The sequence below is a fragment of the Podarcis cretensis genome (genome assembly GCF_951804945.1).
Source record: "Podarcis cretensis genome assembly, chromosome: 2".
NCBI lineage: Eukaryota > Metazoa > Chordata > Lepidosauria > Squamata > Lacertidae > Podarcis > Podarcis cretensis.
The window spans coordinates 121,845,809-121,859,276 of NC_137171.1; the positions used below are offsets into that span (position 1 = coordinate 121,845,809).

The 13,468-nt window shown below is 48.5% G+C and overlaps 1 protein-coding gene and 1 long non-coding RNA gene across 2 annotated transcripts in view; one reads left to right on the top strand and one right to left on the bottom strand.

The window, feature by feature from the left end:
- LOC307209179 overlaps positions 1-4,840 on the bottom strand; it is a 15,834-nt gene extending 10,994 nt beyond the window's left edge. Inside the window, exon 1 of the long non-coding RNA XR_013835385.1 lies at positions 4,716-4,840. This is a non-coding gene — a long non-coding RNA (uncharacterized lncRNA). The remainder of the gene's footprint in view (positions 1-4,715) is intronic.
- Positions 4,841-6,105: 1,265 nt separating this feature from the next.
- Positions 6,106-13,468, top strand: part of LOC307210968 (uncharacterized protein) — a 33,732-nt gene continuing 26,369 nt past the window's right edge. Inside the window, exons 1-2 of the mRNA XM_079967168.1 lie at positions 6,106-6,466; positions 11,964-12,239. Coding sequence (XP_079823294.1) covers positions 6,382-6,466; positions 11,964-12,239 — 361 coding nt within the window. The 5' untranslated portion in view covers positions 6,106-6,381. The remainder of the gene's footprint in view (positions 6,467-11,963; positions 12,240-13,468) is intronic.

The following is a 13,468-nucleotide window of genomic DNA, read 5'->3' on the forward strand; positions in this document are numbered from 1 at the left end:
TACAGGGAACCAGGCAGAGGGCCTTCTCAGTAGTGGCACCCGCCATGTGGAATGCCCTCCCATCAGATGTTAAAGAGAAGAACAACTACCAGACTTTTAGAAGACAAGGTTGTTATTGCACTTCACCGGATCTTAACCTTTTACAGTATTTATAAAAATGGATTCCAAATATAATTGAATTTGTCCACGGCAAGTCTGCGTTTATATGCAAGTGGTTTGTACGCTGTGAGTTTGTATAAGTCTTCAATTCAATCACAGAAGGGAGCCACATTTTTATTTTTCCAGTTCATCAGTATCAGTCTTTTTGCGGTGGTCAGGGCAGGGAGAGTCCACTCGTATTGTCCTTTTGTAAGGTTCCATCAACCAGCCATCAACATATATAAATCTTTGTTATTGGCAAACGAATTTGATATACAGGTATCGAGGGAGGGTTGGAATAAAGAATTTGAGATCGCAGTTTCAATTTTAAATTTTTTATTATAAAATTTTTCATGAAAAACTCCAGTCATATCAAATTACACATCACATATTTTAGCTTATTGGACCTCCCTCAACTTCTCTGACAATCATTCGTAATTCAAATCCTATCTTCACATTCCTTAATTTTAATATTGCCATTAGGCACTATATTTCTGACCTTGTTTGCTTACTAGCAATATTCCTTGTATTTTCACAAAGCTTCTTTAAAGCACACTAGCGTTGTACAGTCCTCACAAACAGTTTTCAAATACTCCGTAAATTTCCCCCAGTCCTCCAAGAACCTGTGATCCTTTTGAAATCTGATTTTCCCAGTTAATTTATCCAGTTCTGCATAATCTGTTAGTTTTGTCCTCCATTCTTCCAAAGTCGGCACTTCTTCTTGTTTCCATTTTTGGGCCAACAGTATTCTTGCTGCGGTGATTGCATACTGAAAAAGTTTACTGTCTCTCCTATTTATGTCCATTCTTGTTATTCCCAGCAAAAAGGTTTCTGGTTTCTTAACAAAGCTATATTTTAGCATTTTCTTTAATTCATTATGTATCATCTCCCAGAACCCCCTTACTTTCTTACAATCCCACCACATATGCATGAATGTACCTTCTTTCTCCTTGCATTTCGATCACACAGTGGGAAACTGTTTTAACTGCTATAACAAGGGTGTCTCTGGACCTTAAACTGAGGCTCATACAAAAAAAACAAACCCCGTATTTTTCGCTCTATAACACGCACCCAACCATAACACGCATGTAGTTTTTAGAGGAGGAAAATCCGTAGGCATGCCACCCGTAGGCATTCCCTCCATAACACGCACAGACATTTCCCCTTACTTTCTAGGAGGAAAAAAGTGAGTGTTATGGTGCAAAAAATACAGTATTTAGAGTATACTGGATCCCATTACGTTTGTTTAAAATAGGGCTATCTAAGGTATCTAACTGCTGAAGATGCAATAGGGATAATGCTTCTCTAAAACATATGTTTTTTCATTATCCTATATTGAAAGATTTTTGGCAGAAGGTAACTGAAATATTAACAGAACTGTGTGGGACAACTGTAGTGATCACGTGGGAGATAGCAATCCCACCTGATCACTACAGACAACCTTACATTTACAGAGCAAAATATCCTCTTGAATTATATACCCAGCACTTGGAACCTTCTATAAAAAGGGGTGTGGTTTTTTTAAAACTTTGGCTCCAAACTTTTGTGTCCGGAATTTTCACTTTTGGAAATGTGGGAGCCCGAATATAAGCAAGGCTCCACTTCAGTGCTGCCTGCTCAGTTGCCTGTGTCTTGGGAGGAGAAGAAAGGGGAGAGACATACACAGTGAGACAGACAGAACATGGGCACCTCTGTACATGTGCACAGTGGCGTAGCGTGGGGGGTGCAGGGGGGGCTGGCCGCACCGGGCGCAACGTCGGGGGGGGGGGCGCGCTCGCCGTCTCCGGAGTCGCCAAAGAGCCTCGGGCGCAGGCTGTAGCAGAGCCCCATGTCTCGCAGAACCGACGAGCTGTGTGCGCGTCCGGGCTGAAGGCGTCCGGCAGGCAGCGGCTCTCAGCGCTCGCCATGGTCCCCGTGCGTCAGGGCCGCGGAGGGTGCGCCAGGCAGCCCCTCCTCACAGCCCCGCCGCCGCTGCTGATGCTGCAGCTGCTGGGCCATGTTGCATTTTCCTCGCCTCTCTGCCCTCCTCCTCCAGGCAAGCGGCGTCGTTTGGGCGCCAGCGCCAGCGGCAACTCGCCTTAGATCACCTGACACGGACCCACCGCCGCTGCCGTGGCTACCTTACCGTAAATACCCCAGCCCAGGCAGCAGCAAAAGAAGCTGGCAGCGGTGGCAGGTTAGGGGTTAGGGGTGCAAATTACTTGCCTTGCCCCGGGTGCTGACAACCCACGCTACGCCGCTGCATGTGCAGAGAGGATGAAAGTGCCCAGCCACACAAAACACAGCAAGAGAGAATTACCACCCACATACAGATTCTGTGCATTTCTGTGGAGTCAAGATCCAATCCAGGAGAATCAAAACCGATCTTCCTTGTGGGTTTTTATGCAGCGTACCTTGCAAACTGCTATCAAACTGGAAATCGTACTGATATGTTCTCCATCCAACAAATCACACATCCGGCGCTTGCCAGCGCTGCAAGAAGCACAATGGGAATCTGAGACATGAATTGGTATGGAACCAAATGGTTATTACGTATAAGGGATTTTCCTCCCAGAACAACCACTGTATTAGAAGCAACCTCTCTGTCAATGGTGGTGTTGATCAACGCTGGATCTGTGATTCTAATGAAAGGTTTGCAGCTAAGGGGCCTTTAACTGGATGGATTTTTTGGGAAAAGAGGATGTGCCTCATTTAGCAGCCATACAAGTTAGAGACTGTCCATTTCTGGCTGAGTAGAGCTTTTCCTTTTGTGCATGTCCCTTTCTCCAAATTCCAGAGGTGCCTAAAGGCATAAAATAATGGAGACCCCCACCAGAGATATTTCCAGGCTGCAAATGGAAGAGGAATACACGGACCCTCCATTTGTTTTATCAAATATTTTGTATGCATGTCTCAGTGTAAACAGTGGGCTTGATGGTGGATTAAATGTTTCTGCCTTGCAAAACTCTGTGATTGACATCCCACTTGTTTTTGTAAATAAGTTAGGAAGAAATGTTAAAGATTCACACATGCAGATATCAAAACCGAGGCCACAGAGAGAGAGATTGGCGTACAGTCCGGATGTCACAAAACAGAGCAAGAGTTGAAAAAACTCATGTTGTTGTTGGGAGTTTTTCCTTTGTCGTATGTGTGTATGTGTTTACGGTCATACCTCAGGTTAAATATGCTTCGAGTTGAGCGCATTCAAGTTGCACTCCTCGGCAACCCGGAAGTAACGGAGCCCGTTACTTCCGGGTTTCGCTGCTTGCACATGCGCAGACGCTCAAAATGACATCACGCGCATGCGCAGAAGCAGCGAAAAGCGATGCACGCGTGCGCAGATGTGCCATCGCTAGTTACGTTTACCTCTAGATGTGAATGGGGCTCTCCGGAACGGATCCTGTTCGTATCTAGAGGTACCACTGTACTATATTTTAGGTGCTTTATAGATGATAAAAATAACTCCACATAACTCAGTGTTTGTTCTCTTTTCCTGAGTTTCACTCAACAGCGTCGCAGGGGAGAAGATGTGCCTGAGAACAGGTTTGGAGAACTTTCTAAGTAAAAGCCAGGTCTGTGTGGTCTCCAGCCTAAACAAAGAAAAGAAAATTTGGTGTACACATGCTGTATTTCTCCAAAAGCAGCACGGTTTGCAGAATCTGTTCGTGTTTCCCAGTGCCCTGAGTCAGTGGCGTAGCATGAGTTGTCAGCACCCGGGGCAAGGCAAGTAATTTGCGCCCCCTAACCCTGGATTTGCGCCCCCTAACCCTATCCCTAACCCTAACCCCCAGATGTTGCGCCCGGTGCGGCCGGCCCCCCCTGCACCCCCCACGCTACACCACTGCCCTGAGTGCCTGAGCTCTCCTTCATGCACCTCCTGCTCTCATTTCACAGACACCCGCTGACCGCTGACCGTTAGGTCCAGTCACAGACAACTCTGGGGTTGCAGCGCTCATCTTGCTTTATTGGCCGAGGGAGCCGGCGTACAGCTTCCGGGTCATGTGGCCAGCATGACTAAGCCGCTTCTGGCGAACCAGAGCAGCGCACGGAAACGCCGTTTACCTTCCCGCCAGAGCGGTACCTATTTATCTACTTGCACTTTGACGTGCTTTCCAACTGCTAGGTTGGCAGGAGCAGGGGCCGAGCAACAAGAGCTCACCCCATTGCAGGGATTCGAACTGCTGATCTTCTGATCGGCAAGCCCTAGGCTCTGCGGTTTAACCCACAGCGCCACCTGTGTCCCTTAGGGACTGGTAACTTGATGCTTTTAAAAAAAGAAAAGAAAAAAAAGGAAAGCTAAGAGTCCCAGGAAGTTCTGTTTCCCTCCTGGTTGAAACCAGCCCCTTTCCATTTTGCCAAGAGAAAGCCCGAGTGTCCTGTTCTATTTATTCATATATTTAGTTATTTCACAACATGTATACGTACACCACCTGATTAAAAAACAAAAGATTCCAAGTGGTTTGCAAAGATTTAAAAATATATACAGTATATATATATATATATATATATATATATATATATATATATATATATTTTCATGCATCTGATGGAATGGCAATGCGCCCACCTAGTGTCACAAAAGGGACCAGTATACTCACCTGGGTGACTGAGATCCTTGATCCGTGGCTTTTTCCATGCTGCAAAGGCTTCCCAGATCATTTCAGTGGTGGAAGCAGACTGTTTTGTGCCTGTCTCTTTGCACAGATAGCTCTGATCCCCCTCGAATGGGTGTGGCGGGAAATGTCTGTGCAGGGGCAGAGAAAGGGTTAATAGAAAAGCCCAGAGGCAGAGCCTGCCTATTTTTAAAAGGCTTAGCCAAAGGTTTAGACAGCTGGGAAAAGCAGTTGGGGAAAACAGTTGCAAACAGAGAGACCATTAGTTTGGTTGGTTTCTTGTGGGTGGGGGCATAGGAGCCAGAGTGGGTTAGAGACAGAGAGAGGGAATTGGATTACTGTGCTTCAAATTATTTAAAACTTGTTTGCTTTCACAGTAAACTGGAATCTTTGTTAATACGTTACAACCTGACTGGGTCTGCAGCGGCGTAGCGTGGGTTGTCAGCACCCAGGGCAAGGCAAGTAATTTGCGCCCCCTAACCCGGGGCAAGGCAAGTAATTTGCGCCCCCTAACCCGGGGCAAGGCAAGTAATTTGCGCCCCCTAACCCGGGGCAAGGCAAGTAATTTGCGCCCCCTAACCCGGGGCAAGGCAAGTAATTTGCGCCCCCTAACTCGGGGCAAGGCAAGTAATTTGCGCCCCTAACCCCTAACCTGCCGCCGCTGCCAGCTTCTTCTTCCTGCTGCCTGGGCTGGGGTATTTACGGTAAGGTAGCCACGGCGGCGGCGGCGGGTCCGTGTCAGATGATCTGAGGCGAGTTGCCGCTGGCGCTGCCGCCCAAACGATGCCGCTTGCCCGGAGGAGGAGGAGGAGGGCAGAGAGGCGAGGAAAATGCAACATGGCCCAGCAGCTGCAGCAGCAGCAGCAGCGGCAGGGCTGTGAGTAGGGCCTGCCTGGCGCGCCCTCCGTGGCCCTGACACGCGGGGACCGCGGCGAGCGCTGAGAGCCGCTGCCTGCCTGCCGCCTTCAGCCCGGACGCGCACACAGCTCGTCGGTTCCGCGAGACATGGGGCTCTGCTACAGGCTGCACCCGAGGCTCTTCGGCGACTCCGGAGGCGGCGAGCGCCCCCCCCTAGATGTTGCGCCCGGTGCGGCCGGCCCCCCTGCACCCCCCACGCTACGCCACTGTGGGTCTGAACACCTGCTTGGTGGCAGTGGAAGAGAATAGACGTGGCGGCACAGGGGCAAGAGTCCGTGGAAGGACCGGGGGCTCCAGAATTTGCCAAGCTTGCTTTTTTTTTTTTCTAATTAAAATAGCATTTTCTTAATTGTTTCGTATTCGCTTGCAAGAAAAGGCAAGATTGCATGAATTTCAGGACGTCCTTCACTCTGTGTGTGTGTGTTTATGTGTTTGTCAACGTCGCTGCTCTTACACGCGCCCCGTGACTTCCTCAGACGTCCAGGGGTGGTTTCTTAGAAATCACCAGCTTGCATTTTCGACCCGGGAAGTAGCCAGCAGGAGGCAGAAAAGCGTCACAGACGGAGGCAAAGTTGTAAATAGGAACTGCTAAGAAATAGCAGAGCGCGCGAGCACGCAGGTATCCCCCAGGGAGACACCCATGCAGCCTGAGATGTCCCGGTTCTTGCCCGGGTTCTAGTGGCCGCGAGTTCCCCGGGCTTCTTAGAGAGGATTGTGCAACGCGAAGCTGCTGATGGGTCTGCGCAGGTGGCCCGTCTGGCGGCTGCCGCTGCTGCTGCTGCTGGGATCTGCTTCCCTCCTGCTGGGGGGCTGCGCAGGTGAGCGGCTTCTTCGGGGGTTAAATGTCGACCCGGGAACAGAATTGGCACCAAGTACGTGCGTGTGTGTGTGTGTGTGTTTGTCCGCAACACGTTTACAGTGAGCGGGTTGGGGGGGAGTGGATTTGCAGACAATGCAGTCCATAGCCTAGCACCTCTTTCGCCAGCAGAAAATGTTCTATATTTGTTCAGGGCACCCCCTGCCCCCTCCTCCCACCCAGAAATTAGGGTGCTAAAAAGATAAAAACGTGTTTTCCTAAATATGTTTAGATGGGGGTGAACTTTCTTGTCCTTCTCACAACAAAATCGCACTTGTTCGTCACTTGCTGCACATAAAAAAGGTCTCCTTTGGAAATTCATGCACCTAAGTTAGTCATGCCCATTGGGTCTACTCTGCGTAGCAATGGCGGCAACCCTTACAAAACCTCTGCAAGCGCCAAAGGGGCGTAGGGTATAAAGCTATAAATGAATACACAGAGCTAGAGTTGCAGCCCTCCTTTTCCCCTTGCAGAGCTATAATTCCCTGCGCCCTTTGCAAACTACAATTCCCAGGACTTTTTTGGGAGGGAGCCAGCTGCTTTCAATGTGTGTGGCATCTGCTCTAAATGTACAGTATTTAAATGTACGGCCTGTTACACCCCCCCCCAAAAAAAAATACTTCAGTGCTGCCTGGTTTGACCTGCCCACCCCCCCCCCCGGCCGGCTTTGGAAAAATAAGTATGGGAACTGTAGTTTACCCCGAAAGACCTAAATTGCCAGCAGTTTAGAGTTCTTGTGATTCTTTGGGAGCGGGGAAAATGTGCTTTGAATGTGCTTTGAAAGTCTGGTGTGTAGATGGGTGTGTGTGTGTGCTTTCTGTGTTTGTCTGTTGTTTCTTTTCTGCCCAGCGCCTGGCAAACTACAAAACACACCTTGGAGAACCGTAGAAATAAGGAAAGGAAACTAAAGGCCACCTAAGAAATAAGCAAGAGGTAAAACCTTATCTCCCCTCCCCAGTTCCCATAAGTCCCCCCATTCCTTCTCTTGATTTATTTACTGAATTTATTACATTTAACACATCACATTTTCACCCAAGGAGCTTAAAGTGGAGTGTAGTTCTCCAGCTTCCCATTTTATCCTCACAACAACCCGGTGAGGTGGGCTGGGCTGAGAGACGGTGTCTGGCCCAAGGTCACCCAGGGAGCTTCATGCTGAGTGGGGATTCGAACCCTCATCTCCCAGGTAACAAAGACCAACACGCTAACCACCTCCTCGCAGCCCTTCCCCATCAGTTTATTTGGGCCTGGCTTGTCCTTGCAGGGATGATGAGATCAAGAAATCATAGAATTGCAGAGTTGGAAGGGACCACGGTGGTCATTTAGTCCAGCCCCCTGAAATGCTGGAATATTTTGCCCAACGTGTGGCTCGAACTCACGACCCTGAGCTTAAAACTCTCATGCTCTACTAACAGAGCTATTAGCTGCTCCTGTCATTTCTAGATGATGGTGATGTTTTCAATTGTTAGCCGTTTGCTCCAAAAGGAGTCTGTAAGCAACTTGTTGTTTAGTCGTTTAGTTGTGTCCGACTCTTCATGACCCCCTGGACCAGAGCACGCCAGGCACTCCTGTCTTCCACTGCCTCCCGCAGTTTGGTCAAACTCATGCTGGTAGCTTCAAGAACACTGTCCAGCCATCTCATCCTCTGTCGTCCCCTTCTCCTTGCGCCCTCCATCTTTCCCAACATCAGGGTCTTTTCCCGGCAGTCTTCTCTTCTCATGAGGTGGCCAAAGTATTGGAGCCTCAGCTTCAGGATCTGCCCTTCCAGTGAGCACTCAGGGCTGATTTCCTTCAGAATGGATCGGTTTGATCTTCTTGCAGTCCGTGGGACTCTCAAGAGTCTCCTCCAGCACCATAATTCAAAAGCATCAATTCTTCGGCGATCAGCCTTCTTTATGGTCCAGCTCTCACTTCCATACATCACTACTGGGAAAACCATAGCTTTAACTATACAGACTTTTGTCAGCAAAGTAATGTCTCTGCTTTTAAAGATGCTGTCTAGGTTTGTCATTGCTTTCGTCCCAAGAAGCAGGCATCTTTTAATTTTGTGACTGCTGTCACCATCTGCAGTGATCATGGAGCCCAAGAAAGTAAAATCTCTCACTGCCTCCATTTCTTCCCCTTCTATTTGCCAGGATGTGATGGGCCATGATCTTCGTAAGCAAATTACAACATTTTAAAAACACCAACCATAACATTAAGTTGGAGAAATGAAAAAATCAATGAAAGCCGTAGGATAAATCCTAGCCAAACAGCAGAGAGAAAATACAATTTTGCTTTGGACACAAAATACAAATAACATCCAACAACATCACCCTAATTTGTAAAGCTGTGTGGCGGAAGAGATAAGTTTTTGCCTGGCATTGAAAGATGACAGTGCCAGGCGGATTTTGCTGTCCCAGATCTGGCTGGGATTTACTGAGGACACCCAGAGGAATTCAGGCAGGAACACAGGTGTAAGTCGACTTTTCACGATATGCAAGGATTCAATTGCACGGCTGGGTTGCATTTATTGAGGCCTGTGCATTAATTGGCTTCCCAGTGGGCGAAACAGTTGTGGTATCAGGTACATTTCTGCATCTCTTTTACTTCTGGCCTCACTATTTACCCCCCTAAAAAACACCTCCATGTGTGAACACACAAACACAAACCGCTCAGGAAAACAGTTTTTGCACCTCCTACATTAAATGCTATTTCTTGAAGCTTGTGGCATAAAAAAAGCTTCTTAATTTTTCAGGTGTCACAAGACTCTCTTTCCTCTTTGGTAAGTTTTACTTTCCAGGGTTAGTTGGATAGGCTCCAACATTGGGCGGGGGTGGGGGGAACAATGCAAGTTGTAGTTTTAAAAACTGATTTTAAAGTTGTGTTTTAAACCTCCCCTTCCTGTGTCCTCTGTCCCTGGTGTGTTGCAGTCTTGATAACAACCACAACTGCACCCACCTGGTACAGCGACATTAGGTGTAGTTTGGCTCTTTATTTGAAGGGAAAACAGCAAATCGGCAGAATAAAAAACAGGAAATGTCGAATTTCCCCCCGCACCACAATCTCCACCTTGGAACCACGTCTTCAAGCTGAGCTTATCAGCGACAACACCGAGCTGAAAACTTCTGCTTTATGTCTTTTCTTGTGCAATATCCGTTTGAGGCAAACAAAGAGGACTAGAAAGTTTGTCACTATTTTGTGACATTTTAGTTGGTGGTAATGGTAAAGCAAAACGTGCAGAAAACAGACGGCTGAATAAAAGGCATTGCCCAGCGTTGCAGTGCTAACGTCTCTAATGTTATTCATCACCTTTTTAGATTCTTTTTTCCTCAGAGAAGGGACCCAAAGCAACTTGCAAAGCGATGTGGCCATCAAAATAAAGTACAAATAAAATAAAGTAAAGTAAAAATAAATAAATAAAATAAAATAAAGTACTCTTTAATCTGATGGTCACTGGACTCAACTGACATTTGGGTTTTTTACTTTTTATGTGATTGTGCCAATGTTGGTAACTGTTGTTCACTTGTTAATGAGCTGTGTTTTTTCAAAGAGCGAATTTTCTTGCATGTGTGCTGTCCTCGGTGATATTTATTACAGTCATACCTCGGGTTACAGACAATTCAGGTTGCCTTTTTTCAGGTTTACGGACCCGCCAAAAACCGGAAGTACCAGAACGGGTTACTTCCGGGTTTCAGCGGTTGCGCATGCAGCGGTTGCGCATGCGCAGAAGCGCCGGATCGCAACTCAGACACTCATGCACTGCGGGTTGTGAACGCTGTGGGTTGCGAACGTGCCTCCCGCACGGATCACGTTTGCAACCCAAGCGTCCACGGTATTAGAGAGTACATGGAACTGCAAGGAACATACACAGGCCCACACGTGAATAATGGCTAAAATATTGCATTTCTTCAAGTCAGCAAAGAGTGACAGCATTGATAGCTCAGGGCTTGAGCTCCATGTTGGACAAAGATTCATGGATCATAGAATCACAGAATCTTAGAGTTGGAAGGGCCCCCAAAGGTCCAGCTCACTGCAGTGTAGGAATCTCAACTGCAATGTAGGAATCTCGCCCTCCAACCTCCGCTTAAAAACCTCCAAGGGAGGAGAGTCCACCAGCTCCCAAGAAAGACTGTCCCACAGTCAGACAGCTCTTACTGTCAGAAAGTTCTTCCTGATATTTAGTCAGAATCTCCTTTATTGAAACTTGAAGCCATTGGTTTGAGTCCTACCCTCCCAAGCTGGAGAAAACAAGCACGCTCCATCTTCCACGGGACAGCCCTTGAGATATTTGAAGATGGCTCTCCTATCTCCTCTCAGTCTCTTCTTTTCCAGGCTACTCAGCTCCTTCAACCATTCCTCATAAGGCTTGGCTTCTAGACCCTTGATCATCTTAGTTGCCCTCCTCTGTGTGGGATGTGAAACACAAGAGCAGTCAAGTACAACATCCCTAGAGTGAACATGTTTACACATGGGGAGGAATGCTTGTCCAGCCAGCAGGTAAACTTCCTGTTTCCTTCTGGGCTGGAACAGACTTCCTCTGCATGTGACTAGAGGTGAGCGTGGCCTCACCTGTGCAGGTAACGACAAAAGCACAGGGCAGGGCAGCCATCTCTCTCTCTATGACTACTTTTGTCGAAGAAGCAACATCTACTTAGCCAAAGATGCTCTCTTGGCCTCCAGCCAAGAGAAGACAAAGGGACTGTCTCCTTATGGGATCGTTTCCAGGTGTATGTTACTTTTCTAAGCTAAATCTGCCTTCTGGGATCCAATTGTGAACATAATGTGAGTGAGTAAACTCTTTTTATACTTTTATAGAAGACTGTGTCATGTCTTATCTTTTATGAGGGAATAAGGGGGAAATACCAGAACAGTTAGGGACGCAGGTGGCGCTGTGGGTTAAACCTGCTCCTGCCAACCTAGCAGTTCGAAAGCACGTCAAAGTGCAAGTAGATAAATAGATACCACTCCGGCGGGAAGGTAAACGGCGTTTCTGTGCACTGCTCTGGTTCTCCAGAAGCGGCTTAGTCATGCTGGCCACATGACCCGGAAGCTGTACGCCGGCTCCCTCGGCTAATAAAGCGAGATGAGCGCCGCAACCCCAGAGTCGGCCACGGCTGGACCTAATGGTCAGGGGTCCCTTTACCCTTCACTTTACCAGAACAGTTATTATAGAGGCTTTAGCGAGCCTGAGCAAACGCATCTGCTGTGAGTTTAAAAGGGGGAATGTTACTCTGCTAAATTGTGAACTTGTTTACACAAGTTGGAAAGGCTATAATCAAACAATATATCCTCTCCTGCATCCCTGATCATTCCCACACTCTGCGCATGTTCTAGCTTGTCAACATCCTTCCTAAATACATAGAAATCTTTAGCTGAGATTCCTGCACTGACGGGGGTTGGACTAAATGGCCCTCAGGGATACCTTCATTTTGTGATTCTACTGGAGCCCTAATTCTGCCCCTCTCTGTCTTCCTTTCCAGGCTCCTCCTCGCACTCCTTGCGCTATTTCTACACGAGGGTATCTGAGCCTGGCCAGGGGCTTCCCCAGTTCACTGCTCAGGGGTCCGTTGATGACCACATCTTCATTCAGTACGACAGTGACAGGAAAAGAGCCTTTCCTCAGGTGCCCTGGGTCCAGAAGGTGGGGCAAGACTACCCCCATTACTGGGACAATATGACCCAGATCTTTCGGGACGCTGAGGAAGTCTTCCGAGTCGTTCTGGAGAGTGTGCAGCGTGACCATGAGCAGAGCACAGGTGAGTGGGTGCTGCAAGGGGCACCGAGTCCCCCTCCCCAATATTTATCCCTCCCCTGGTCAGGAAATGGGGAGCAGGGGAGTTAGACTGTAACCTTAGCAGCACCCAAGTGACCTCCCTGGGGTGCAAGCCTGGGCAGTGTGTCTGGAGGTCCTTTGCTGCTCAGACGACAAGACCCCTCTCACAGCCTCACCAACATGCAGAAAGCAGAGCAAAATGTTTGGTACCAACTGAGCTGCTGGAGTTTCCTGAAGGAGGTGTACAAGGCACCACCCAACCACCCTTGGGACTCCACTCTTGAGTTATGTAGAGTTTGCTCCTGAGAGCCTTTTATTCTCCGCAAGTCAGCAGAGCTTTAGGATCAGCGTTTTCCTTCTCCTCGATGGTCTCCCTTCCCTGGTGGACGAGCCCCATCTGCCCCTCACTTCTCTCTGCGACATGTGCAGAAACTGCCTTATTTACGGCTGGCCCTTGCAGAGTCCCACAGAGCCTAGGACTTTTGAATCCCCGCGACGGGGTGAGCTCCCGTTGCTCAGTCCCTGCTCCTGCCAACCTAGCAGTTTGAAAGCACATCAAAGTGCAAGCAGGTAAATAGGTACCGCTCCGGCGGGAAGGTAAACGGCGTTTCCGTGCAGAAACAGCTTCGTCATGCTGGCCACATGACCCAGAAACTGTACACTGGCTCCCTTGGCCAATAAAGCGAGATGAGCGCCGGAACCCCAGAGTCGTCCGCGACTGGACCTAACGGTCAGGGGTCCCTTTACCACACTTGGTCTCATCTGCTCGATCCACCGGGGCCTGTCTTTGCATGCAGGGGAAGCCCCTATTTGCACTTGCCTGTAAACCCCACTAAAATCAAAGGGACCTGCTTCTGCATCGACAAGTACAGTCATACCTCGGGTTAAATGTGCTTCAGGTTGAGCGACCCGGAAGTAACGGAACGTGTTACTTCCGGGTTTTGCCGCTCGCGCATGCGCAGATGCTCAAAATGACGTCACGCGCGTGCGCGGAAGCGGCGAATCACAACCCACACACGCGCAGACACAGGTTGTGTTCGCTTCAGGATGCGAACGGGGCCCTGGAACAGATCCTGTTCGCATCCAGAGGTACCACTGTACATAGGATTGCACTGTCGGAACTTGAGTGACGTTAAACTTGGAGGTAAACAGAAAATGTTCGTTGCTTTCCATGGGGAAAAAATGACCTGTTTTCAATCCTCAACATCTCCA